This window comes from Diabrotica virgifera, chromosome 1 (assembly GCF_917563875.1).
Source record: "Diabrotica virgifera virgifera chromosome 1, PGI_DIABVI_V3a".
Classification (NCBI taxonomy): Eukaryota; Metazoa; Arthropoda; class Insecta; order Coleoptera; family Chrysomelidae; genus Diabrotica; species Diabrotica virgifera.
Window position 1 is genome coordinate 78424518 of NC_065443.1, and position 27713 is coordinate 78452230.

Consider the following 27713-nt stretch of genomic DNA (forward strand, 5'->3'; position numbering starts at 1 on the left):
CGGTAAAAAGGTCTATAGTTAGTATTAGGTAACCATAAACATTTTGTAAAAGGGAAAGAGGAATATATCGTCAGATATTCTTCTTCTCTTCTTAGGATTTTCTTTAAAAAAAAAACGGCAGGCATGTATTATAAAATAGGACATTCTGTATAACATATTATGTTTAAAACTCATTCAAAGTCATTACTCAATTTAGTATCTGTTCTTGGATTCAATAACCGCGAGTAACATTGGATTGTCATGTTTGTTATTATTTAAACGTGTATATAAACATTAACTCGGGCGAGAAAGAGAATATGATAATTGTTGTATTTAGCAAGTATTCAGGGTTATGATAGGTCGCGTCTTTATTGTAAATAACTTATGGTTGAATCACCGAGAGTTCGATTTAAATATAACGTTATCGAATAAACTGAGTTTTAATTAATTGGGACCAGAAGACATTAACATCATACATATTTATGACACTTCCATCAAAAACAATATTACGATTTAGCACCAGATTAGTCATTATTTGCGTCTTGTTCATGTTAATCTCTGGTCCGACCTCTAAAGAAGCGTTATATTTTTTACATTATTAATGCATCATCCATACCCATACGATCGGCTATAAGGACGATATCATCTGCGAATCTCAAATGACTGAGCTCTCTCCATAGTATGTTGATACTATATTACTTCTTACAAGTGTGTTCTAAAAGCGTCATTTTAGACTTTAGTGCTATATCCGGTCTAAATCCAGCTTGTTCTCTAGGCTGATAAAAGTCTAACTTACTCCAGTCTTTTTTTGATAATTTTTGTGAAAAGTTTATGTACTCTTCAGATAAAACTATCCACCTTAAATAACTTTTGAATCACTGATTTTTAGGAAGAGCGCAAAAACACCTCAAATAATAATTGAAGGGGGAGACAATATGTCATATTTAAGCTTGACGGGAAAGGCATCCTCTCACGTAGTAATTTTTTTAAAATTACTACCCCCTTGTTTATTTCATATTTGGATTCTCCTTTTTGTACTGATTTCAAAAATGTATAACACTTGATGCTCAAAGTGATTAGTTTATGAGAAAAATAAATACAAAAGCAAGAAAACTGGATTGAATAAAAATTATTTTTTTAACAATTTTATTACATTTTAGAGTGACTATTTCACTAGACTGTTTTTAACCGATAAAACGTCATAGCAACGCCGACAAAACTCCTTAGCGACGTGATTTCTCAGCGACAAAATTATGACAGATCCGTCACGAAAGTGTCTGGTAATAACAAATAAATAAAGATTATATTTCGTTGACATGGTGCATTAATTGTCTCGTGAAATAGTCTTGTCGAATATCATTCGAGAGAAAATTATTTACCGGCAAAATTTTCTCCTGGTTTCATTCAAGTTCGTTGCCTTTTGGTAATTTTCGCTTATGAAATTTTGACAAAATCACTCGACTGACGTCTCGTGATTTAAGTCAAAATTTAATTCGCGAAAATTGCCAGGCAACAAACTTTCATACCAGTCGAAAATATTGCCGGAAAATTTTCTCTCTTGTGATATTATATACGAATATTTCACTACCAAAAATTTTAACAATAATTATTCAAAAAAATTTTAACAATAATTATTCAAGCTTTCAAAAGTCATTTTAAATCATTATTGTTAAAATTTTTGGTAGTGAAATGTTCATTCTAGATGTTTGTATGTAATAACATTGTTAAAAACATAATTTTACTCACAATCGGTTAGTAATTTATGGATTTCTAACCTTTGAAGTAATCAGGAAGCGACTTATTACTTACTTTACTTTCCCAGCTAGCCGGGAAAGTACTTTCCCGGCTAGCATATGTCACTTTTCTACCTGCAAATGTCAATGTCATTTTTGATTAAAAGATGGTTTAGAAAGAATAGAATCCACTCAACATTTTCCACAAATCCATTTGGAATTATAAATATTAATAGTTACATTGGAATTATGATTACTATTAACGGTTAAAGTAAGACCCTGTTGTTCAAAATTATGAGTTTCAGAAATAGATGATGACGCCGACGTTTCTTATAAACTTGTTTTGTTACCTAGCAACGATCTCACAGGTTACTTAAAATAATTCATCTTATCACATAATGAAAATGGATAGATATTTGAAACGAAATTATTATTGGTATATTGTGAGTATTAGAAATCCATAAACTACTAATCGATTGTGAGTAAAATAGTATACAAACCTCGCGGGAACGGGAACTCATTCTAGCCTCGCGTCTGTAGTTTACCTCGGTGCTTCGCACCTCGGTAAACTACCTTGCCGCTCGGCTGAAATAGAGCACTTTCCCGCTAGGTATGTAATATACTATTTTTCAATCCAGTTTTGTTGCTTTTTTTATTTATTTTTCTCATAAACTAATCACTTTAAGCATCAAGTGATACATTTTTGAAATTAGAACAAAGAGGAGAATCCAAATGTAAAATAAAAAAAGGAGGTAGTAATTAAAAAAGGGATGGTACGGGGGTGAGAGGGTGCCTTTCCCGGCAATCTTAAATATGGCATAATGTCTCCTCCTTCAAGTATTATTTGACGTGTTTTTGCGTTTTTTTTTCTAAAAATCAGTGGTTCAAAAGTTATTTAAGGTGGATCGTTTTATCTGAAGAGCACTGTATGTGTGATAGGAAACTGATAGGTCGGTAGTTTTTTTTAGATCTGTTATGCCTCCTTTCTTGTGTAATAAAACAATGACTGCATTCTTCCATTGAGAAGGGGGTTTCCTTGGTAGATGCATTCGGTGAAAAGTTTGGCCAAAGCCTGGATAATTTTATTTGCATCTCGTTTGATCGCCTCGATCACTACTCCGTCATTGCCAGAGATTTGTTATTTTTCATTTCTGAAAGTGCATTTTTAACTTCGCATGGTGTATTCCTTGTTGACTTTGTATTTCAGAATATAAGAAAAATCATAAAAACACGTCTCTTTTTAAGCAAAGGATTTTGAAAGTGTGGCTCAACAAACTAATCAAACAGAAGTCATGACATCTACTAACTCTGTTGTTTTTCGGTAAAGCAACATTTTTTGCTTTGAAAATTTGCGCTTAAGGGGACAAAAAGTAGACACAAAGTAAAAAAAAATATTACACACAAAGCTACAAACAGTTATTTATTCAATTTTGATGTTCCAAATGATATATTTTTTAAATATTTGTTTTAACCCATTATAAAATTTTTAATCCAATTTTAGCAATTATTAAAAAATATTAAAAATTGAATACAAAAAAATATAAAACATTGTAATTTATAATTTATCCTTAACTCTAGTTATTAATCAAAAGATACAAGTACTCTTATCCAACACAGGCTACAACTGGTTCTATGTAACTTTAAATATTATTTCCAAATACTAGCAACCAATATCGCTAGTATGTTAATGATTATTAAAGATTCCAGGTTGTAATTATAATTGGCTGCACCCTTTTCATTCAAATAATCTGTGTTGCATCTATCTGTAGTACATGATCGACAAAATTTAATTGTTGATGTATTAGACGAGAGTTCTTCTACAAACAAATCACACGCGTTGCCTATTTCTGCTGTTATGTTAAAGCAGCCTCGGTAGACTCCAGTTCTAGCAGCATCTAAAAATATAAATGTATAGTTTTCCTTAAATTAAATATTAGTGAAAAATAGCCCTAGTAGGTACACGTTGGGCAACTACACATGCAAGCAAAAAAAATCGGCTCACTCTATGAATTGTAGATTATGTTTAGTAATTTCATGTTGTATTCTTTGAATTAAAACAATTAATGCAAAAAAAATATTGTCTATTATAGAGCTTTAAAAATATAACTTTTTTTGCAAATTCGCAACGTGTTGTAAAATTTGTCTTCTTCTGTATGACATAGAGAATGCAACAAACATTGTAACGGGCATGTTCTACGCAATTTAGAATTTAGACCTCTATAAATATGCCCGTGGTCGTCTCAGATGATTTTCAAACGTTGACGTGTATGTACACTTCGAAGTGCATGGATACAGTCCAGGTAAATGCATGATTATGAGAGGGATATAGTCAGAGGACTGTCGCCCGTCGCCTCCTTATGACGCAATTGGCAGTCTCAAGGGCTTACCGTCGCTACCAGGAGACCGGTACCTACAGTCGACGACCAGGTTCGGGTCGGCGACGTGTACTTACAGAGAGGGATGATCGATTTATTGTCCTGAGTGTCTTGCGGAATCGGCATGCGACAGAATTTGAGCTTCAACAATCCTTGAGGAATGTTTGAGGTGTCACCGTCACTCAGTGGATAGTTAAGAGAAGACTTAAGGCTGCCACTTTGACTCCCAGACGAGTTAACACAAGGCCCAATTTCAACGCACGTCAGAAACAAGCTCGACTTCAGTTTGCCTGAGAACACGCCAATTGGGACCTTGGCCAATGGTGCAGAGTTTTATTCTCTGATGAAAGTCGAATGTGCTTGTAAAGCAATGACAGAAGACGACACGTCTATCGGAGGCCCATAGAGCGATTTGCCCCGTGCTGCAATGTCGAAACAGTGTGCTATGGAGGTGGTTCGTGTATATTTTTTGGGGTGGTATATTTTTAGAAGGACAAACAGAGCTTGTGTTAGTGCCCGGTGGTGGTCGCGAAGGGGGTTTGACAGCGGATTGTTACATTACAGATATTCTCCAACACAATGTTGTTCCTTACGCCGGCTACATGGACGATGACTTTATACTAAAGCATGATAACACTCGATGGCACTCAGCGCGGATTACGAAAGATTGCCAGGCCAACACCAATACATATCACAACAATGGACTGGCTTTCATTGAGTCCGGATATGAATCCCATCGAGCACCTATGGGATAAGCTCAAACGCAGGGTTCGGTTCCGTAATCCAACAACAGCGACATTGGCAAAGCTAAAAACTGCATTAGATGAAGAGTGGGAAGCGATTTTTCAGGAATTAATAAGAAACTTAATAAGGACCTTAAGATTTCGCATGGAAAGTGTAGTCCAACGCAGAAGAGGAAATACTCAGTATTAATTTTTATTTTTTATGTTAATTTACTTTTATATTCATTACGTAATAACTATGCGTAATTAAAAAATATAACTTATTTTACTTTTGAGTCGATTTTTTTGCTCGCATGTGTACATAGTTGGGCCAAAGTGTACAGGACCACTTGACGTAAATTTGGGATTGGCGGCCAGCATTGGTTTAAAACCGAATGTTGTCGGTTTTTCGTGCATATATTAAGAATTTTTGCGCGATCTGCTAAACAGCTGTTGTCACATTTGGTGATTCACACCTTGGTCATTGAGTTATTTTTTGTCACGTACCTACTATTTTAATATTTTATGTAGGCTGCTACAGTCTTCACATCCATAATCAGAGTACACGTACTAATGCAGACTGAGCAACTCCACACTCCACCAAAGTGTAATCACTGTTCTTACTTGGCCCATCTTATTTGCCCAACTCATTAACCAACTAGTTGGCCCAACGTGTACTGGAGCCGTATGTACTATCCGATATTATATAGTGTTGGTCTACATACTGTAGACTAATAGAATTATTGAAAAACAGAGATATAGACAGACGAGATTTACGAATTATCATCAATCTCTATTGGAATCAAAAGGCCAGTATAAAGATAGAAGAATAGTAAATAACATAAGATTCGCTGATGACACCGTTATACCTAATGGCAGACACCCTGGAGTCGCTACAAGAATTGGTAAATAGAATTAACGATTATTGCATTCGATACGGACTAAAAATAAACAAGAAAAAAACTAAACTTATGATTGTCTCAAAAACACAGCATGAAAATGAAAGGTTAATGATAGAGCAAACCCAAATAGAAAAAGTAAAGACATACAAATATCTGGGAACCTGGGTTGATGACAAAAATGACCAAAGCAAAGAAATTAAAGTCCGAATTGAAACTGCAAGGCAAGCATTTTTTCTACATATTTTCTATATTACTATACGGAATGGAAGCTTGGACATTGAAGAGACAACATATAAGAAAAATAGAAGCGTTCGAAATGTAGTGTTACAGAATATTGAAAATTCAGTGAGTTCAAAGCATTACCAATGTTGAAGTGCTACGACGTTTAAGTAAGGAGTTAGAAATTGCGAACAGTATAAAAACTAGAAAACTGGAATATTTGGATCACATTAGGGGAGAGTTTGGACAAAACCGGGTAGGTTGATAAAACCGGGTACCCTTTAATTCTTCTAACTGTCTGCTAAATTAGTGTCCCTTTACCACCAACAGTCGTGTGTATTCGTTTCTACCTCATTTGAGTAATCTGTGCCGGAGCAGTAAGACCTCACCTGTTTTTTGATGCAGGAAACTCGATTTTTAAGGTAAGTTTCTAGCTGTTTTCTCCTCTAATGAATAACTAATGGCCATTTCAAAATTTAATACATGTAACCTAGTATATATTACCTTTAATTTGGCCAAAAATTTTGAATATTATTTCATAACTTAAAAATTTAAATAACATTTAATGTCTTGTTTACGAGTATGACAAAACCGGGTAGTCCGAAAATCGACAAAACCGGGTACCCGATTTTATCAGACCTGTTGTTACTTCCCGTTTCTGCAGTGGTTTTTTTGCATGTGGCTTCTTCTGTTGAAGAAGCTAGTAAGAAAGCTAGCAGGAAAAATAAAAATATATCCAGTCGTAAAAAAATTAAAACTAAGTGAACTGGACAAAGAAAAAGAAAAAACGTGGTAAAAACAACATTTTGGAGAGTTTGGAGGAAGAAGATAATAACGACGATACGTGTCTATATTACAATTAACTATTTTCAAATTTTAATGCGAAGGAAGGCTGGATAAAATGTGTGTCTTGCACCAAATGGGCTTATGACGCCTGTAGTGCCTATGATGATGTAAGTGAAGTTTTTATGTGTGACTTTTGTTCATAGATTTTCGATTTTTGTTCACATACTTTTAATAAATATTTTATTTTCTGCCCATTAGTCTTTTTACATGGTAATTAAGTTACTACCCGGTTTTATCATACCGGTTGGACAAAACCGGGTATTTTGCAATATTTTCATAAAAATAAAAAAACTAAAAATCTAAGAATATTTTTAAAAATTGACATTGGCATATCAATCTTAAGTCATTTGAGAATATTTCAATCTGCAGCAAACATTTGCTACTCTCACATAACAAAAGATACAGACGGTTTTTAAAGTGGTACCCGGTTTTGTCCAACTCTCCCCTACCATAGGAGAAAAATATGAGTTGCTGAGAATTATTATGCAAGGAAGGATCCAAGGAAGAAGAAGCCTAGGAAGAAGACGCATCTCCTGGCTGAGGAACCTTAGAGAATGGTTTAACTCTAGTTCATTACAACTGTTCAGAGCAGCAGCCAACAAAGTGACCATAGCCGTTATGATATCCAACCTCCGATAGGAGAGGGAACTTTAAGAAAAAGAACATACTGTAGATGTAAATGGAGAATAATGCTTAAAAATGTCACAAGGAAACTGGTTCTTCTCTTCAAGCTAATAATGAAATATATCCGTTCATCACTGTTCATCAAAAAATATTTAAAAGCTGCAGTTGCTAATCAGATCGGAAGAATTCCGTAATAGCGAAATGAATGCACATATTTTCAGTGGAAATCGTACATATTATGCTAATAAAATATTGATGACATCGAAATTATTAGACAAAAGAACCAAAATGACTATCTCAGAACATTGATTAGACCCGTAGTCTATGGTTGTGAAGCCTGGTTAATGACGAAAACTGATGAAGCCCAACTTAGAACATTCGAGAGAAATGTATCGAGAAAAGTATATGGCCCTATGCAAGAGGAAGGCGGCACATGGAGAATCAGAGAATCAGGAGAAGCGATGAGGTTAATGAATTGAATGAAGGTTATGATATTGTAAGATTTGTGAAAAATCAAAGTCTGTTATGGTTGGGACATGTCCGGAGACAAGAAGATGCAAACCAGCAAAGAAAATTTTAAAAGATAGGAAGACGAAAAAAGGAAGGCCCAGATCGACATGGTTGGATATAGGATATAAGACAATGTAGAAGAAGGGCACAAGAGAGATGAATGTATGGACATATCCAGACGGACAAAGACTCATCCCAAGTTATGATGCCTAAAAGAAGAAAAAGTTGCTAATGGATCGTTGATGCAAACGAAAGGAAAAGAGCGTTAAAACCTTTTAAGTTACCGTCTACCTCATTGTCGTATTCTGGATCTGCAAAGTCTAGCAGAAAAAAGAAAACTGGAGGAACAATTAAAGTAAAAAAATTGTCGTTGCCGCGAAACGAAAAGGTAAAATCTGTAAAGAAAGTGATTACGGCTAAAGAGCCGTATCATGTACAGAGAAAAAAACACCCAAGGCAAAGAAAATTAAAAAGAAATCAGCATCTAAAACAGCCATCTCCGTCCATAGATCCAACCTGCAGAGGCAAAGTAAAAAACGCTAACTGCAAATCCGCAAATTGAGCAAATCAAACAAAGGCATTCATTCCTACAAAAAAAAAAAACTAAACGCACCTAAGTAAAGTTCACCAAAAGCTAGAAAAGCTTCTGCTCACAAGAATAATTAATTGGACAAACATTTTCGAAATATTAAAAATAAAATTCTGGTAAGATTGTACGTGATAACTGATAACTTCCTAGAGACGGTGTTACCGTTTTTTTATGAAACACCCATTTTATAGTTCAGAGAAATAAGGAAAAAATATCCTGTTGGTGACACAACGCCTTCCAGACCGAAAGAAAATTTTTTGAGTAGTATGGACATCTATAATAATAATCTATGTTTCCTGCAGCCGATTTTGATGATATACATAGTTATAAACAAATGAAGATCAAAAACGGTAAATTTTCGCTTTTTTCGTCTATTACCAAAAAGTTAAGCATTTTAAACAAATTTGAGAGTAAGAAACTCATAAATCGTATAAAAAACTTCAATATGGCGTTCGCTGAATATGTCTATCCTTATTGGTTGCTTAGAAAATTACAAAATAAATCATAAATTTTGAGTTTTTATAAATATTCTTAACTTATGTAAAAATTAACTTAGAACCTTCTTATTACACGGAATATTGAGAATTCTGGTGCTTAAATCATACCCTAAATTTCAAAGCAATCGGTCAAATAGTTTAAAATTATTTAATTTGTTTATCAAAAATTAATTTTTTTTGTCACACTATAAGTCAGAAAATCATGAAGTTACGATAATACTTTGGATAGTTTATGAAAGAAGAAGATTTACACTATTAATTTAATAAAAAAAATGACAAAAATTAATTCTAAATATGGCAAAATTATTTTGCAAGAACATGTGAATTAAAAAGTGGGGGGCTAACTTCGTCTCTAATCTCTAATTGCCCTAGGACAATTCTTTTTCTCTCTAAATGTGTATAAAAATTCAGTCTTTCTAAATATGAAAAAATAATTTTTCTATGGGTAACGGATAAAAAGTTATTCTAATTGTTTATAAGTAAGCAAAAAATCGACATGTTTTTGCAAAATAATTTTACACTGTTTAATAGTTCTTTTCCTAACTAGTAGCCCGATCAAAGAACAATCTGACTGAATGTAATTAGTTTTTCTTAAATACCTCCAGAACGCTTCTATTTAGAAAAACGAAAATTTGTGTACCTATTTACTTTCCAGAAATGAATCGATTCCATCAATTGCGAATTTCTAGTAACGGTCATGAGCGTCCGTTTTGGGTAGGATAACGGTCATTTTATCGCATAACTTTTTTGTCTTCAACTTTTAAGTAATTTTGATACTGGATTATTAAATTGTGAGGTATTCTAGTACTAAAAGGTACTCTTACTTTAAGTCGGTAGGACACATCGTTTTCTAGAAAAATCGATTTGAAAGTTTTTAGTTTTTGGAATTTGAAAAAAAAAATGAAAAAAATTAAAAAAAAAACGATTAATTTTACCAACTTAAAGCAAGAGTAACTTTTAGTACTCGAATATCTCATTATTGAATAATCTAGTGTCAAAAATACATAAAAAATAAAGACAACAAAGTTATGCTTGAAAATAACTGTTGACCTAACCAAAACGGACGCCTATGACCGGTACTAGAAATTCGCCATTAACGAAATCGATTAATCTCTGGAATATAAATAAATGTACCAGTTTTCATCTTTCTAAATAGTTTTTTTAAAATTTGTTTTTTTTTGAAATTCAAAGAATTAAAAATTATCAAATCGATTTTTATAGAAAACGGTGTATCCTATCGACTTAAAGTAAGAGTACCTTTTAGTGCTAGAATACCTCACAATTTAATAATTCAGAGTCAAAAATGCTTAAAAGTTAAAGACAAAAAAGATATGCGATAAAATAACCGTTGCCCTACCCAAAACGGACGCCTATGACCGGTACTAGAAATTCGCAATGGATGGAATCGATTCATTTCTGGGAAGTAAATACGCATACCAAGTTTCGTTTTTCTAAATAGAAGCGTTCTGGAGGTATTTAAGAAAGACTAATTACATGACGCCATCTTCAAAGAGCTCTATATAGCTCCCTTAGGAAGCATTTTCGGACTGGACTAGGTGAATTGGGTTAAATTGTCTTAAAATTATGTCCTGTCTTCGTTTGTCGGTAGAGTTTCTGGACACCCTGTATAAGAAAAAGTTTACAATTCTACATCCCCTCCATTTTACAAAAATAGATGGGAATACCCCCCTCTCGAAGGTGAAAAATATACATTCAAAATAAGTCCGGAACTGAATAAAATGACTAATTCTGAGTAACTTTTGTTCTATAGAGTTTTTTCCAGATTAGATTTTTTCCAGTTCTATAGAGTAAGTCAATACTTTTCGAGTTATTTGCAAGTGAATATGTTCATTTTTAACAGAAAAACACATGTTTTTGGACGGTTTTTCGGAGATAACTCAAAAAGTAAGTATTTCAGCGAAAAAAATTTTCTTAGCAAAAATATAGCTTATAAAAAACTGAAAAAAATGGTGTATGCTTGAGGTCTGTAGATCCAATAGAAGCAGAGTTGTAGCTAATGAAAAGTAGGTTCTTCTTAATAAAATTCCAAATCGAATATTTCAATGTGAAATAACCCAAAAACGGAGCACTTTTCGGGGAAATTCATTTCAACTTTTCAAGTGTTTTAAAATGGATTATTTTTGTTTAAAAAAAAACTTATAACATTAAAAGTAGGTGAGTTACGCTCAAAATATTGTTTGTCCCTTTTATTTTTTGGTAAAAAATCGAGAAAATCACCCCCTAATTAGCATCACAAATAAATTTTATCATTACCACTTCACAAGTTACTTTGCTGATGTATTATTTATATGATCTGTAAGTTTCATCGGTTCAAAGTTCTTATTTTTGAAAAAGCTGTAGTTAAAATGGCTTGAACGAGTAACTAATCACGAGTTTAGGCAAATTTTGAACAGCCATAGCATAAACAATTTTAGTAAAACAAGAAAACAAAAAAGGAAAAATATTCAGAAAAGCAAAACGTACATTTTATTACTCTTTAAAATTTTTGGTATTACTAATAATTTTTAAGTTAATTCCATGAATTAACTTAAACAATTCCATTTTTTTCAAAATTAAAAAAAAAGTTTTATTTTAAACCCAATTTTTTTCAAAACTGACCACTTTGAACCAATGAAACTTATAGATAAACAATACATAAGTAAAGTAACTTGTGAAGCGGTTACGATTAATTTTATTTGGGAAGCTAATTAGGGGGTGATTTTCGCGATTTTTGTACCAAAAAATAAAAGGGACCAACAATATTTTGAGCGTAACTCACTTATTTTTAAAGTTAGAAATTTTTTTAAAAAACAGAAATAAACCTTTTTTAAGCACTTTAAAAAAGTTGTAATGAATTTTCCCCGAAAGGTGCTCTGTTTATTGGTTATTTCACATTGAAATATTCGATTTGGAATTTGACGAAGAAGAACCTACTTTTCATTAGCTACAACTCTGCTTATACTGGGTCTGCAGACCTCACGCGTACACCATTTTTTTCAATTTTTTATAAGCTATATTTTTTTCGCTAGAGTACTTAATTTTTGAGTTATCTGCGAGAAACCGTCCATAAACATGTTTTTTTTGTTAAAAATGAACATATTCACTCGCAAATAACTCGAAAAGTATTGATTTGTGAAAAAACTCAGAACAAAAGTTGCTTAGAATTAGTCATTTTATCCAATTCCAGGCCTATTTTGAACTTATATTTTTTCACTCACGAGAAAATATTTTTCACCTCGTATTTCCCAATTTTTGAAAAATGGAGGGGATGTAGAATTGTAAACTTGTTCTTATATAATAATAGACAATTTCAACTACCTATTCCCAAATTTTCATCCTTCCTTTATTTTTTTGGAGGTTTTCGTAAAATTTTGTGTTCCCTGATCGGGCTATACGCTGTGAGCTCGTACGTGGAGGGCACGGTTATTAGACTTTATTACGGTTGTCTTGTCCGACGGTGGTGGGGAGACTTATATTTTTGATTTTACGTCACAAGAGTTTACATTCCCATATTTTTAAATTATTTTCGATCATTGAATGTGTGTTATTGTGTATATATGTGTATTATTTGTGTTATTATGAAATAATAAGACAAATAGTACACATTTTATCTTATACCGGGTGGCGAATCGTAAAAAGGACCATAGGAAACTCAATATAAAGTTCTGAATTGTTGAATTCCTGCTTCCCTTTACATCTCTACATTTGAATTCTACACCAAAAGTCATGAAAGAATACTTGTAGAGAATTAAAATCTGTATTAAAATCAAAAGTTAAAATTGTTCTACGACTTAAATGCATTCCAAAATTTTGAAAAATATGATACATTTGCCACAATAGGTATGCGTGTAAAAGTAAGGCCACACGTTACTATTTAACTGACAGTGCTCACACCATTGACTGAATAAAAAAATCTTTATTATTAATCCTTTCTCCGCAACTGAGGGTATCTTATCAACTGTATTGTTTTTAAACAATAGATGATAAAATAAAAATATTGACAGTTCAAAAATGTGAACATTATTGTATTGTGTGTGGCCTAAGTTTGGGCTGAAAACTAAAATGTATTACATTTTTACAAAATTTTGAAATATGTTTAATTACGTAGACCAATTTTAGCAGTTATTTGCAATACAGATTTCAATCCTCTTCAAATAGTTTCTAATGTCTTTTGATGTAAAATAATTATTAGGGAAGCTGGAATTCAACAGTTCAGAATTTTACATTGAGTTAATGCAAAACTTTAACGCATGTCAAAATTCTCAATGTGTTTTAATTGTATTCATTTTTTTCGAATCCTGAGAAAACTAATAAATATTTTTGAAAAATTTAAACTCAGAATGAAAGACTACATTATTACCGAGGGCTGAAAGTCCCTGAAAACTTCTATAATGTTTATTTTAATAAGTTACAGGGCTGAAAACAAAAAAGAAGTGTGATATTTAATTTCAAATATTTCATTCAATAGAATCTGCTTGTTTATTCTAAGGGGCTTTCCGCCCTCGGTAAAATGTAATCTTGCTTCCTGCGTTTAAATTTTTCTAAAATACTTGGTTTTCTCAGGATTCGAAAAAAATCATATTACGATTCAAATGACAGTAAACTCTCGTGACATAATCTTACCCTTAATTTTCATTGGTTAGTCGATTTAGGCAACCGTAGTAATGTCTAAGAACCGTGCGTAGAGGGGATATTTACAAATTCGCGAGCGCCAGTAGTGGCAAGTCTGTAAACGTTTACCGGAAATTTGACATAAATGTCAAAATGATTAATTTAAAATTAAAATTAAAAACATTAATTATAAAAAATATTAGTTGGTCAAAGCTGTGGTATATATTTTTACCTTAAATATACTTACTTTTTAAATACTGAATTTAAGTTTTTTTAATGTTCCGTAATATGTAATTATCAATTAATCAATTCATCTTAGCGCCATCTACACGATAATTGTGAAAGTATCCGAAGTAAGAAATTCATATTTTATCAATAGAACGTCAAAATGATTAGCAAAATCTTAAAAAAATCGATTACAATTTAATTACTTTTTTGCGTTGTAAATATTAAGCGATAATTAAATAATAAATTTAAAAATTACCGGTGAAAGTTGAATTAGTAATCCGCCAGGAGCGACACCAGCGAAGCTCAGAGTGTATAGTGCGGAAAGTGATACTTTCACGCACGAGACTACCGCTGACCCGAACGACGTGATAGCGGAGTTCGGGCAAGCAGTCGAGTGCGGGGAAGACACTTTCCTCATGAGTTAGGAACAATATTTTTTCTAGAGCCATACGTTTGGAAAAAAGCCACAAAAAATAGAGTTATATCAATTTTTATTTAGGAGTGAAAATACACAAATTAATTCTTTGACAAGGTTGTCAAAACCAAACTTTCAATATAATGGGTTACCACGACGACGATATTGGTTTCCATGACGACGATTCAAAACCATTGTAATTGTCCACTGATCTGACTTTTATTTAAATATTATGTCAAAATAATTTTATTTCATCGAATGATCAGTAGTAATTGCACAAGAGCTCTAAAATTATTGAATTTTTCCCGAGTGACACTTTGACAGTTTTAATTTGTCAAAGTGTCACGAGGGCAAAAATTCTATATTAATTTTAGAGATCGAGTGCAATTTGTTGCGATTATTTCATGAATAAAACTGTTCAAAACCAAAATTTTATTGTAATTTATTTATGTAAGTACAAATTAGTACAATTAAACACACAGTTGATATAAATATGTATTTGACGGTTGAAAGTCATCACTTTTATAATTTTTAAAACATTTGTCATTAATGCCACTGAATGTATTTTTTCGTAACGAAGGGCATCTGACGTAATATGCTTGACGACGGGCAATTATCAAAAAAGTTATCAGTTTAATTTAGATTTCTGTAGCTTTCTATTGGTCAGAATCTCCTATGAATGAAATAATCGCGCTAATTTCATTAAAACATGAATACGATAAGATAAATTTGAACTAAATAAGTAAATAATATCTAAATATTAGTTTATTGCATGTACAATAATATATTATAATGCCATATTACAAGGTATTTTACTTTCCTGCTGCGGGAAAATTTACTTTCACGCACGCCGTGCCGGAAAGTGCAACTTTCGGAAACAAAATGCGTGCGGGAAAGTGGCTCTTTTAGCACGGCCGTAGAAAAAATTATTTTTGTCATTTTTTTAATCAAGTTTTTGTCATAGTATAAATGTTCTTCTTTCATAAACTGTCCGAAGTATTACTGTAACCTCATAATTTTCTGACTTATAGTGTTCCAAAAAAAAAAATGAATTTGGGATAAACAAATTAAATAACTTTTAAACTATTTGACTAATTTATTTGAAATCTAAGATGAAATTTAAGCACAAGAAGTCTCAGCATTCCGTGTAATAAGAAGGTTCTAACTTAATTTATACATAAGTTATGAACATTTATAAAATCTCAAAATTTATGACTTATTTTGCAATTTTCTAAGCAACAAATAAGGATAGACATATTCAGCGAACGCTATATTGAAGTTTTTATATGATTTATGAGTTTCTTATTCTCAAATTTGTTTAGAATGCTTCACTTTTTATTATTAGACATAAAAAGCGAAAATTTACTGTTTTTTGATCTTCATTTGTTTATATATATATATATATATATATATATATATATATATATATATATATATATATATATATATATATATATATCGGTTTTAAAACGTTCTCCTACGTCTTCCGATGCCTAGTCGCCATTCACTTCGGTCCATCCAAAGGTCTTCATCCAATTCTCTTTCTCTCATTTCTCGATTTATGCCTTCTCTCCAACTCAGGCGGGGTCTTCCTCTTTTTCGTCTACCATGAGGGGTCCACGTTAGGATTTGTTTCGGGAGTCGTTCTTCGGACATTCTTTGTACGTGTCCATACCATCTAAGCTGTTTGGTACTAATGTCATCTACTATTGTGTGTTTCACATTCATTATTTCCCTAATTCTGTTGTTGGTTACCCTTTCTAATCTTGATTTTCCTGCTGAGCGCCTCCAGAAATCCATTTCTGTTGCTTCAAGTTTTCTCTTGTATCTTTCTTTTATTTGCCATACTTCACTGCTGTAAGTGATTATACTCTTAACAATTGTATTGTATATTCTATGTTTGTTGTTGTTTGATATTGACTGGTCCCAGAGGATGCTATTGAGAAGGGTAATTGCTTTTCTTCCCTGGTTGTTTCTTTCTTCTATCGTCCGGTCTACGCTTCCTTCTTGTGTGATGGTCATACCAAGGTATTTATATGCGTCGCAATGTTTAATAATTTCGCCATTCCCCAGTGTAAGGTCCTGCTGTGTCCCACCGATACACATATATTCGGTCTTCTTTATGTTTATTTACAAACCACCTTTTTTGTACTCCTCTATTAATTTCCTTGTCATATATTCTATATCATCGTAGTGTTGCGCTAGTACAAATTGGTCGTCTGCAAATGACAAAGTGTATATTGTATTGTTGCTGATCGGTAATCCCATGTTTTTGCATTTGCGTTTCCAAAGTTTTAGAGTTTGTTCGAGGTAGATCTTAAATAATGTCGGTGAAAGGCAGCACCCTTGTTTTAGGCCTTTGCTAATTTGGAATCCTCTCGATAGCCTGCTTCCAACTTTCACCCTTGATACAGTTTTGGTATACAATTGTTTCGTCGCTGTTATTAAATTTGCGCTTATATTGGTTTTCTCTAATGCTTCCCATAATTTGTTTTGTGGGATGCTATCATACGCTTTTCTTAAGTCCACATATAACAGATGCACCTCCTGGTTGACGGCCAGTTTCTTCTCAATAATCTGTGTAATACAAAACAGATGGTCAACCGTTGATCTCCCTGCCCTGAATCCTGCCTGTTCTTCAGCTTCTATATCTTTATATTCGTTTTCGATTTTATTTTTAATCAGTTTTCCGTATATTCGGCTGATCGAGTTCGTTACAGCGATGCCTCTGTAGTTGTCACATTGATCCCGTCTGCCTTTTTTATGTATGGTGGATATCCATGATGTCTTCCATTCTTCTGGGATTTCCGCTCCCTTGATGCATCTTTGAAAGAGTTTAGCCAGGTTTTCATATAATTTTGTTGTGCCATATTTTATTAGTTCAGCTGGTATGTTCCCTGGTCCTGGTGCTTTGTTATTTTTTAAAAACTTACATACTTCTACTTCTTTTGTTGTTACCCGTAATGGTGAGGCTAAGATATTTACATTGCTGGTATCACTGTTATTTAAAAATTCCGCTCTGTCCTCATTTAGGAGTTTTTCAAAATATTCGTCCCATTGATCCGGTGTGATTGCTGATATTATATCTCTTTTCTTTTCCTGTCGTAGCGATTTTAATACTTTCCAACTTTCTGTACTTCTCCGTCCTCCTAAATGTGTGTTAATCATGTTACACTTTTGCTTTTGTTTACATTTGTTTATAACTATGTATATCATCAAAATCGGCTGCAGGAAACATGTTATTAATACATATATGTCCATACTACTCAAAAAATTTGGTTTCGGCCTGGAGGGGGATGTGTCACGAGAAAAATCTTATTTCTCTGGACTAGTATTATATATCTTTAAATTTTTAATGACTTACTTATATTTTGAACGTAAGACGAAACGCACACCGCCGTTCCATTTGACGGTGGTTGGCAGTTACTAACGGGAGCAAGATTCTTTTCTGGATAAACACATTCATCAGGTTTGTCTGCACTTGGCTTGCAATCGTAACAGGATATTAGTTCTTGAGTTGCAAACCCTAAAAATATATAAAACAAATAAATTGTTATTATCTATCAAATATGTGTAAAGCGTTTTTTGTAAGTCTTGAAACAAAAATATCAAGATCAAAGTATCAAAGAAATAATATTTTATTGAGGCGAAAGGCGCAAAATGTCGTCTGTCAAAATTTTCAGTGCGTTTTAAATGTAGGTATTCATTTTTCTCGAATCCTGAGAAAACTAATAAATATTTTTGAAAAATTTAAACGCAGAATGAAAGATTACATTATTACTGATAGACCAGGGCGGATCTGTTTTGAGGTGGATGTGAGAGGTGGCATTCGGATTTTTGCACATAAAGTTAGGTGACAACTTCAATAATTATAATTGACTCTTCTCAAATATGCCCGGAACATTATTAAAAAATTTAAATATTTAAAAATTTCGAAAAATATCGATTTTTTCTACTTTCATTGCTTAAAACTTTAAAACGATTCATTTTGGAACAACGTCGCATGGAAAGAAAATAAAGATAATTGAATTTTGTATAATATACGACTGGTTTAAAATGTCTTAAATTATTACCCTTTCTGCAAAATAGCAATAAGTGGAAAATAAGGGGGCAAAAAAGACTTTTTTTTTCAATGTTTTTCAATCACTTTGGTTGCACTTAGAACCTTCATAATTGGCTTAGAAAATTCTTACAACATACTTAAACCGTCCACTAAATTTCATTAAAATTGACCTAATAGATTTTGCATAATAATTTTCAAACTAAAATTTTTTAAAACAGTTCAAATTTTTTAAAAACTTTCTGAACAAAAAGTAGACCATTTAGAAGTTTTTTAATTTTTTTACATATAAAGAGGTTCTCTACCTATCTAATACACTTTACAGAATTAAAATCGGATTATTTAAGCGGCCTCAGCACTGTGTAAAGTTATAAACAATGGCTTATAAACAAATGCAGTGAGGACGTTTGAGTTGGAATAAATTCATTTTCTTGAGAATGAGCGACTCTGGAGATAAATCCCGAAACATCTATTTTTATTTATAAATTATAATTTTTTGGCATAAATATCATACTAGTGACCTAAATATTGTAATTAATTTAATTCAAAAAATATTTGTTTAATTCAAACCCTGTATAAATAATTATGTTAATGTTTATATTAGTGAATACAAAATTGAATAGCCTTTCGATTGAGCTACCACACGGCACCTATTCTCATTAAAAAAAATCATCGATTACGCCCAGATGGATGACGTCACTAGTATGATATTTATGCCAAAAAATTATAATTTAAAAATAAAAATAGATCTGTTTCGGGATTATCTCCAGAGTCGCCCATTCTCAAGAAAATGACTTTATTCCAACTCAAACGTCCTCACTGTATTTGTTTATAAGCCAAAACCTCTAAAGCCTAGAGATCCTCTTTATATGTAAAAAACTTAGCAAAGTTCTAAATCGTCTACTTTTTGTTCAGAAAGTTTTTAAAAAATTTGAACTTTAAAAAAAAAAAATTAGATTGCAAAGTTATTCTGCAAAATCTATCAGGTCGATTTTAGTGAAATTTTTTAAAAGATTTAAGTATGTTATAAGAATTTTCTAAGCAAATTACGAAAGTTCTAAGTGCAACCAAAGTGGTTGAAAAACTTTGACTAAAAACAGGCTTATTTTACCCCTGTATTTTGTATTTATTGCTATTTTGCAGAAAGGGTAATAATTTAAGACATTTTTAACCAACCGTTTATCATACAAAATTCAATTATCTTTATTTTATTTCCCTACGACTTTGTTCCAAAATGAATCGTTTTAAAGTTACAAGCAAAAAAAGTAGAAAAACATCGATGTTTTTCGAAATTTATAAATATTTAAATTTTTTTTATTAATGTTCCGGGCATATTTCAGAAGGAGCATAAGTCAATTAAAATATTGTTTATTATATTTTTATTTCAATTATTCTAAGGGCCGGTATTTCCAACCTCACGTACCAAATAAATAACCTAATATTTCCTAATATTTCCTAATAACCTAATATTTCCTCCGTACCAAATAAATAACCTATTGGCTACTAATGACAAAAGAGTATATGATTGTCTAATCAAATTTATACATAGTACAAATGTATGTCTGTAATCAATTTTAGCCAATCTCGTTAACCTTTTTTTTACCCAATTGTTTATTTTCCCTCCTTTTCCCTATTTATAGTAATGTCTTTTAGTAATTTTTAAGAGGTTTTTTTTTTCTTTTGACTATTTTGATCTGTTTGCAATAGTAGGTATAGATAGACACTTTTTTATTTAGTATTAAGTAAATTAGAATAATATGTTTTTCTTTTTAATCATTTGTATTAGGTTTAATAGTTTTTTTGTATTAGTATTAATTATTATCAAGTTGTATCTGGCTAAATAGCTAAGTGCTAAAGTCACAAATAAAAAAAAAAAAAAAACCTCACGTAAGCCAAAGCTTACTTTAAGCCTTTGCTTAAGCTTAGATGCCTGTATTTCCACTTCAATTTGAGGCTTAAGCCTAGGCTTAAACCAAATAATTTTAAGCTCGCACGGGAGTTGGTTTAAGCCTTTGTTTAAAATTTGTTTTCTGTTTTTTGAGGTTATTTCTATAGATTATTAATTATAGAGTTGTTTTGAAAACCAACTTTTAAGTAATAACGTTATTATTGGATTATTAAATAATAATCTATTAATTTATTAATCGTAATAACGATTATTAAAATTCTTACTACTTTTTTTAAGGTGTAGGCACATGAAAATTTTTTATTTCTGCAATGCTTGGTAAGTATATTTATTTTACAAAAATAAACTTACATTCCAATTTGACATTTTAAGGAATATATCCAATAAACAAAATTACAAAGACGGATCTATTGCTTATGCAAAATAACAATAAAAATATAACCAGAGAAAATATAGACAATAAACTAAAAACACATGTACCATGTTTACACAAAATTAAGTGAAGTAAAAATAACATTGATACAGATGACAAGATAAAATTAAATGTCAACACTAGTGGTTTTTACCTCAGAACAGTTAGCTCTGGCACTTTGACGTATTCAGAGGTACCAAACCAATTAACTTTACAGCTGAGCATCAGTTTAGTTATGAGAATGATGGAAATACGGCACTCAGCTTAAGCTTATCCTTAACTTTTGATACAGGCTTAGCTAAGCAAAAGCTTAAGTAGCTATTGAAATACCGGCCCTTATTGTTTAAAAAGTAGTAAACTTTGTATCTGGGGCTTTTCGTTGTTTTCCTCGTAATACGAGAGATGTCGCTAGATTGCGTCTCAAAAGATGGGTTCATTGCATCGCGATGGTTTGCCTTAAAAGAGGCAGAATGTTTATATTCCCTTCAGAGTTGTGACTGCATAAACTTCACTGATGATGCATAAGGATGCTGAAATAGTTGCTATATGGAGATGGTAGTCCAACTCTGAATCGAATATAAACAAAACCTGCCTTGAACCCTTTTTTATCTTTTTCATTTTACTCAGTTTTTGAGTATTTAGAAACTGTCTTTCGGTCCTTTTCCTAGACGAAGAGAAGGTAAATGCGTGGCCTAAGTGTCCTCTATTTGCTTTCTCCTATTTTCGTCGTCTCTACGTGATTATATATTGTAAAATCCGGAGATATGGGATGCAGCCAGAAAGCAGTTTATTAACGAAAAGTCTTAGATTTAAAATATTGTTTATTATATTTTTATTTCAATTATTCTAATTGTTTAAAAAGTAGTAAACTTTTTATCTGGGGCTTTTCGTTGTTTTCCTCGTAATACGAGAGATGTCGCTAGATTGCGTCTCAAAAGGTGGGTTCATTGCATCGCGATGGTTTGCCTTAAAAGAGGCAGAATGTTTATATTCCCTTCAGAGTTGTGACTGCATAAATTTCACTGATGATGCATAAGGATGCTGAAATAGTTGCTATATGGAGATGGTAGTCCAACTCTGAATCGAATATAAACAAAACCTGCCTTGAACCCTTTTTTATCAATTATTATTGTTGAAGTTGTCACCTAACTTTTTTTCACAGATCCGCCCTGGTCTATGAGTGCCGAAGCCGAAAGTCCCTGAAAACTTCTATAATGTTGATTATTGGAAACAGTTTCCAAGCAACAAGCTTTTGAAATCTGTTATTAAATTTTTTCGCATAATTGTCAATGTCCTCGGGTTATTACTACTGAAAATTAATCGTGACGCATGGGAAAAGTTAGAGTTGAAGAACTATACTTAAATATATTCAAAAAGAGAAGAGATAACCCAGAAAAATAGCTAACAGTGCAGGATAGACCCATCGAATTGAAAAATGAACTTAAATGGGTCATTGCTTTCAAAATGTACATTTTGATGCCCTTTAAGCAAAAATAAGGTTTAATAAGAAAACATAATTAGCATAATATTACACTCAAATAAAGTGCATTAGAACTTAACTTCCTATGATTATTTAAATCCCACAAATAAAACCAATCCTATATTTTTTTGAAATTAAAGGAGTCAATTCTCACTTTCGTTAATGTCCCCACCTTGCTAATATAAGCTTTGAAACAAAAAAAACGGCATTTTAACATAGATATTATGTAAAATAAATCATTACAGAGAATGATAAAATAGCTGACATTATTTCTTAGTTTTATCATCCCCTATAATAAATACTTTATTTTATAGTTTAAAATCAGATTTTTATAGGTGTCCTCATCATTCATTCTCACTTTCGTTAATAGAATTATTATTTCACATAAATTCAGTTAGATGGCGCTGATAGTGTGACATTAAGTGTTTGGACAAGTCTTCTTTAGTTGAATAAAAGCCTTGAGAGAGGTAGGTTGTTCTATGAAATTTAACAAATATTAATAGAAAAACGGAGTTAAGACCCACAAACGGTAAGCATAATGTTTCACTTTTGTTAATAAGTATATTTTGTGAAAAATTTTTAATTAGTAATGTTTGTAAACTGTATATGCTAGGAAATTAAGCAAAGTAGTTATTCTTAAAAAGGCGTCACCATCCAAACAATGTATCAGGGATTTGGCGTTTTAACATAAAACCTCACTTTCGTTAATCTCACTTGCGTTAATTTATATGTTAACGAAAGTGAGACAGAGTTAACATAAATGAGGTTTGATTAAATTGTTACAAAATATTATTATTTTTTTGCTTAAATCATTGCTTAAAACTTATTTTTTTAAAAATAAACATAGATTTTTTTAATAATGTAGTACTGACAGTTTGTAGAAATGGCAAAGTCGGCGAAAAACAATGAAAAAAAGGAGAGTGTTCTTAGGGAAAGATTAAAAAATACGATGCGTAAGTTAAGAGAAAAAATTAAAAATAATCCGGCATTGCATGAAGAAGAAAAACGGAAGGCTAGAGAACGATATAGAGCTAGTAAAGAAGCCGGTAAAGTAATAGGTCTGGATCCCGCATATGAAAAAAAAGTTGATTAATAGCAAGCTGAAAATTTGTTAATGGCTTAAGGGTGTCTAGTCGGATAAACTTTGATATATGGGAACACTGGAACAGGGGCAGTTTTAATTGTGGAACAGGTTACAAATTTGGAACGGTCAGACCACGAAAACGGCACACTTATTTTGTCCGACAGAACAGACTTAAACTCTCCGAACAGAGATTAAACTCTCATGCGAAAATCAGACTGGTATTTATCACCTGTCATTTGACATATTCTACATGTTCCACTCATTAAAACGCCCATTTGGTGATAAATAGCAGTCTGATTTTTGCAAGAGAGTTTAATCTCTGTTCGGAGAGTCTAAGTCTGTTCTGTCGGACAAAATACATGTGCTGTTTTCGTAGTCTGACCGTTCCAAATTTTTAACCTGTTCCACAATTAAAACTTCCCCTGTTCCAGTGTTCCCATATATCAAAGTTTGTCCGACTAGACACCCTTAAGCTATTAACAAATTTTCAGCTTGCTATTAATCAACTTTTTTTTCACACGCGGGATCCAGACCTATAAAGACAATTGATGAATTATCAGAACGAGAGCAAAGGAAGATTAGAAAATGTTGGCGAGAAAAAAGTAAAAAATCGTACTATGCTAAAAAAGGAAGAGAAAGACTTTTAGCTCAGCCTAATGAAATAACCCAACCATCCACTCCAGTCCCTGAGGAATTTGCAGGAGATATTACACCTCAACAAAATCCACAGCCTGGTTCATCACGACAGTTCTTAAAAGTTTTTTTATAATTTCACATTGCATTTTTATAACAGAATAAAATTTTTATTTTGATTGTTATATTAATATAGATTCCTGTTTTCTCACTTTTGTTAATTACTGTCTCACTTGTGTTAACCAAAACATTACAAAATCTAAAAATATAAGCAATATAAAAAAAATTTAAGCTTTACCTGTTATTAGAGTATTAATATTTAGATTTTCCTGTTCTATGAAGGTCTTTCATAGTTGGCTTTTTAAATTTTTAATTTATAATTTTTTTATAATTGAAAATGTACATTTCAGTAGCAATGACCCAAATACATGAGTCATAACTAGTGTGATCAACTAGTCTGAAAAATCCGGGACATGGCCCGAATTACGAAGTTGTGTCCCGGCGTCCCGGACAAGGCTTCCGGGCTATCCTAATTTTCAACATTTTGGTAAAATTCTATTTTAAAATTTTGAATACGTTATTCTTCCAAATATTCACATCACACTGAATTGGTGGGACGAGAAAATATTTGTTTTTAAAGGCTTTCTTCTTTCTCTGATTTTTAAGCAAATTCATGAATTGTTCAACAAATATGGTAGTAAGATGTAACCAACATAAAAATGTTCTGAAGCTTTTTTCTTGTGGCATGATTTGACAATTATTATATTGTTGATGGGATTAAGCCACAATTGATTGTAATGATAATTAATTTTTTATATTAACTTAAGGGGAAAGGAGCAAAATGCAAAATTTTGACGCCTGTCAAAATTTTCAATGTATTCATTTTTTTTTCGAATCCCGAGAAAACTTATTAACTATTTTTGAAAAATTCAAACGCAGAATGAAAGATTACTTTATTACCGAGGGCCGAAAGTCCCTTAGAATAAATAAAATTTAATTTTGAGTGATATATTAGAAATTAAAAATCACACTAAATGTTCTCTTAGTTTTTTACCCCTGTAACTTATTAAAATAAACTTATAGAAGTGTTCAGGGACCTTCGGCCCTCGGCAATAATGTAATCTTTCATTCTGCGTTTAAATTTTTCAAAAAGACTTACTAATTTCTCAGGATTCGAAAAAAATTAATCCCGTTTAAATAGTATTGAAGCCGAAAGTTTGTACCGATCCCCGTAAGGTTATATTTACATGTTTGTAACATTTACAAAGTTTGAGAACGATTTCTGGATTGAAAGTCGAGACGTCAAAAACTAACAAAAATGTAATTACCATTACAACCAATGGTGGCTTAATCTCATCAAAAATATCATTGTCAACATAACAATGGCCCGATTTTCATTGAAAAGTCCCGGATTTCAGGTATTTTTTTCAACATTGTCTTGAATTCAACTGAATTTGAGTTGGTCACACTAGTCATAACGGACCAACACATAAACGTTTAAACATAAATAACAGCAAAAGGATTCAATATGACAATTTCATCTCAGAAAACTAAAACAATAGTAATCAGTAAAGAACCAATCAGATGTAAAATAGAAATTGATGGTATCAGTATTGAACAAGTATCTAATGGAAATAAAATACATTGGAATTACATTGTCAAGTTACGGTGACCTGGACAAAGAAGTGAGAAATCAAGTACAAAAAGAAATAGACTGGCAGGATGTCTTCATAACGCTATATGGCGAAACCGACATATTAACATTGAGATGAAGTCAAGAATTTATAAAGCCAGTGTAAGACCAATAATGTCATATGCATCAGAAACAAGACCCGATACAAACACAACACAAAGACTACTGGAAACGGCAGAGATGAGAGTACTTAGAAGAATTACAGAAAATGAAAATACGCGGAGAGATCGAAAGAGTGAAGAAATTATAAGACAATGTAACGTACAGTGACAGTGTATAAACGAATGATCACTAAATAGAAAAAATAATGGAATAACCACATAAGCAGAATGGGGGAGATGCGTGTGGTCAAAATAGCAAGAGCTGAATCACCAATCGGTAGAAGTATCGACCGACCGCACAAAAGATGAAGTGACAAACTTCCATAGAGATAACGTGTGATCCAAAATTATTGTCACCATAGGTGGCTCTGAACGACAGAGATAGCTATACAGTGCATGTCTATTCTTAATTCAGATATATACTTTCCAGTTTATGTCAACTTTGCAGTGTACGTCAACTTAACAAGAAAAGTAAGGTTATGTAGAGATCTTGTTTGATTTTATTTATTATTGTTACTTATAATTTTGTTAATTCTTTTTATTTTTGATTAAAGTTCTGGTTTTGACTGATTTTTTATGTTTTATAATGTTAATCAAAATTAATTGATAAACCAATGATATAAATTCAGATTAAAACAAGACATACGTAATTTTTTGCACGGCTAGCTTTGATCCCAATAATTGTGGATCGCTCGTTATCAATCCGCCAATGAACTAGCAGAATTACGTATAAAAAGGAAGAAGAAGAAAAAGAATTATAGCATTAATTATTTGGTACATTAAAATAAATATAAGAACAAATATAAGAATGGGAAAACAGAGGTTTGAATGTCGATGGCGAAAGGCTGAACCACCTACGATTTGCAGATGATATAGTTTTATTAACCGACGACTTAAAGGAAGCCCACGAAATGCTGCAAGAACTACAACGAGTTTCTCAAAAAGTAGGGTTGGAAATAAACTTTGGGAAAACTAAAATGATGACCAATTTAGTACCTAGCGGACCACTGACACTAGAAAACTGCCATATCGAAACAGTTAGAGTAGAGACAACAAACATGCGAATTATCTCGAAGAATAGCTTTAGGATGGGCAGCGTATGGCAAACTAAGAGACGTGTTCAAGGAAAACATCCCAATAAAGCTAAAAAGAAAAGCATTTAACCAGTGCGTACTTCTGGTGCTTACTTATGGAGCTGAAACACTGACATTGACTAAAACATCAATAAGAAAATGCTTGGCCTACCTTTGAGAGACAGAATACGAAATGATGAGTTACGGCGAAGAACTGGAGTGGAAGACATCATAAAGCGCATTACGAAGTTGAAGTGGAAATGGTCAGGACACGTCGCAAGACAGAGAGACAACAGATGGACAAGGAAGAGTGGCGGCCAAGGGCGGACAAACGAAGTCGTGGAAGACCACCTACCAGATGGACCGACGATATTAAGAGAATAGCGACAAACTGGATTGCAGCTGTCCAGGACAGAGAAGGGTGGAGACATCTTGAGGAGGCCTATGTCCGACAGTGGACAAATTTGGCTGTGTGATGATGAAGAACAAATATATATTTCAACAAATTCAGTAATCTGGTACATTAAAGTAATACAATAATATTGTATAAAATTTAGATTTAAGATAGCACAAATAACTTTTTAGGACCTTCGAAAATATCTTAACCCACGTGACTAGGACCTATGCTATAAAAAAGAATGACTGTACTTATATGATAATGTTACAAACATAAGGTCATTATATTACAGCAAAACGAAACAAAACACCAGAAATTCACAATTTATTTGTTACATAAAATATCTCCCTTAATATAGAAAGACTTACCCAGTGCAAAAAATCCAAATAAAATTATTGTTCCCAATAAGTTCGCCATGTTGATGATACTTACTTAAAGATGTACCTATTTGTAAGATTGACTAAACGATCCCGTCAATCGATATCTTATCTATTTTCAATGTAAATAGATATGATATTTTATTTAAACAATTTATAAATGTAGGGACTGCTATAATACCTATATACATAACTGTGTGATATTATATTTCCTAGAACTATATGACATATATTATTTCCTACCACT

The 27713-nt window shown here is 32.2% G+C and overlaps 1 protein-coding gene across 1 annotated transcript; it reads right to left on the reverse strand.

The window, feature by feature from the left end:
- Positions 1 to 3106: 3106 nt before the first annotated feature.
- Positions 3107 to 27713, reverse strand: LOC114349393 (uncharacterized). Its single transcript, XM_028299749.2, has 3 exons — positions 27458 to 27713; positions 17615 to 17776; positions 3107 to 3607 (listed from the first exon to the last, which is right to left on the reverse strand). The coding sequence occupies exons 1-3, from the start codon at positions 27504 to 27506 to the stop codon at positions 3360 to 3362; spliced, it is 459 nt and encodes a 152-aa protein (XP_028155550.2). The 5' UTR covers positions 27507 to 27713; the 3' UTR covers positions 3107 to 3359.

What these genes read in the sequence shown, in the direction of transcription:
- LOC114349393 (XM_028299749.2), bottom strand. Translation starts at nt 27,506, where the DNA reads ATGGCGAACTTATTGGGAACAATAATTTTATTTGGATTTTTTGCACTG. An exon ending in ATTTGGATTTTTTGCACTGG is followed by an intron (nt 17,777 to 27,457) that starts GTAAGTCTTTCT and finishes ATATATTTTTAG; the next exon opens with GGTTTGCAACTCAAGAACTA. An exon ending in GTCTTACGTTCAAAATATAA is followed by an intron (nt 3,608 to 17,614) that starts GTAAGTCATTAA and finishes TTATATTTTTAG; the next exon opens with ATGCTGCTAGAACTGGAGTC.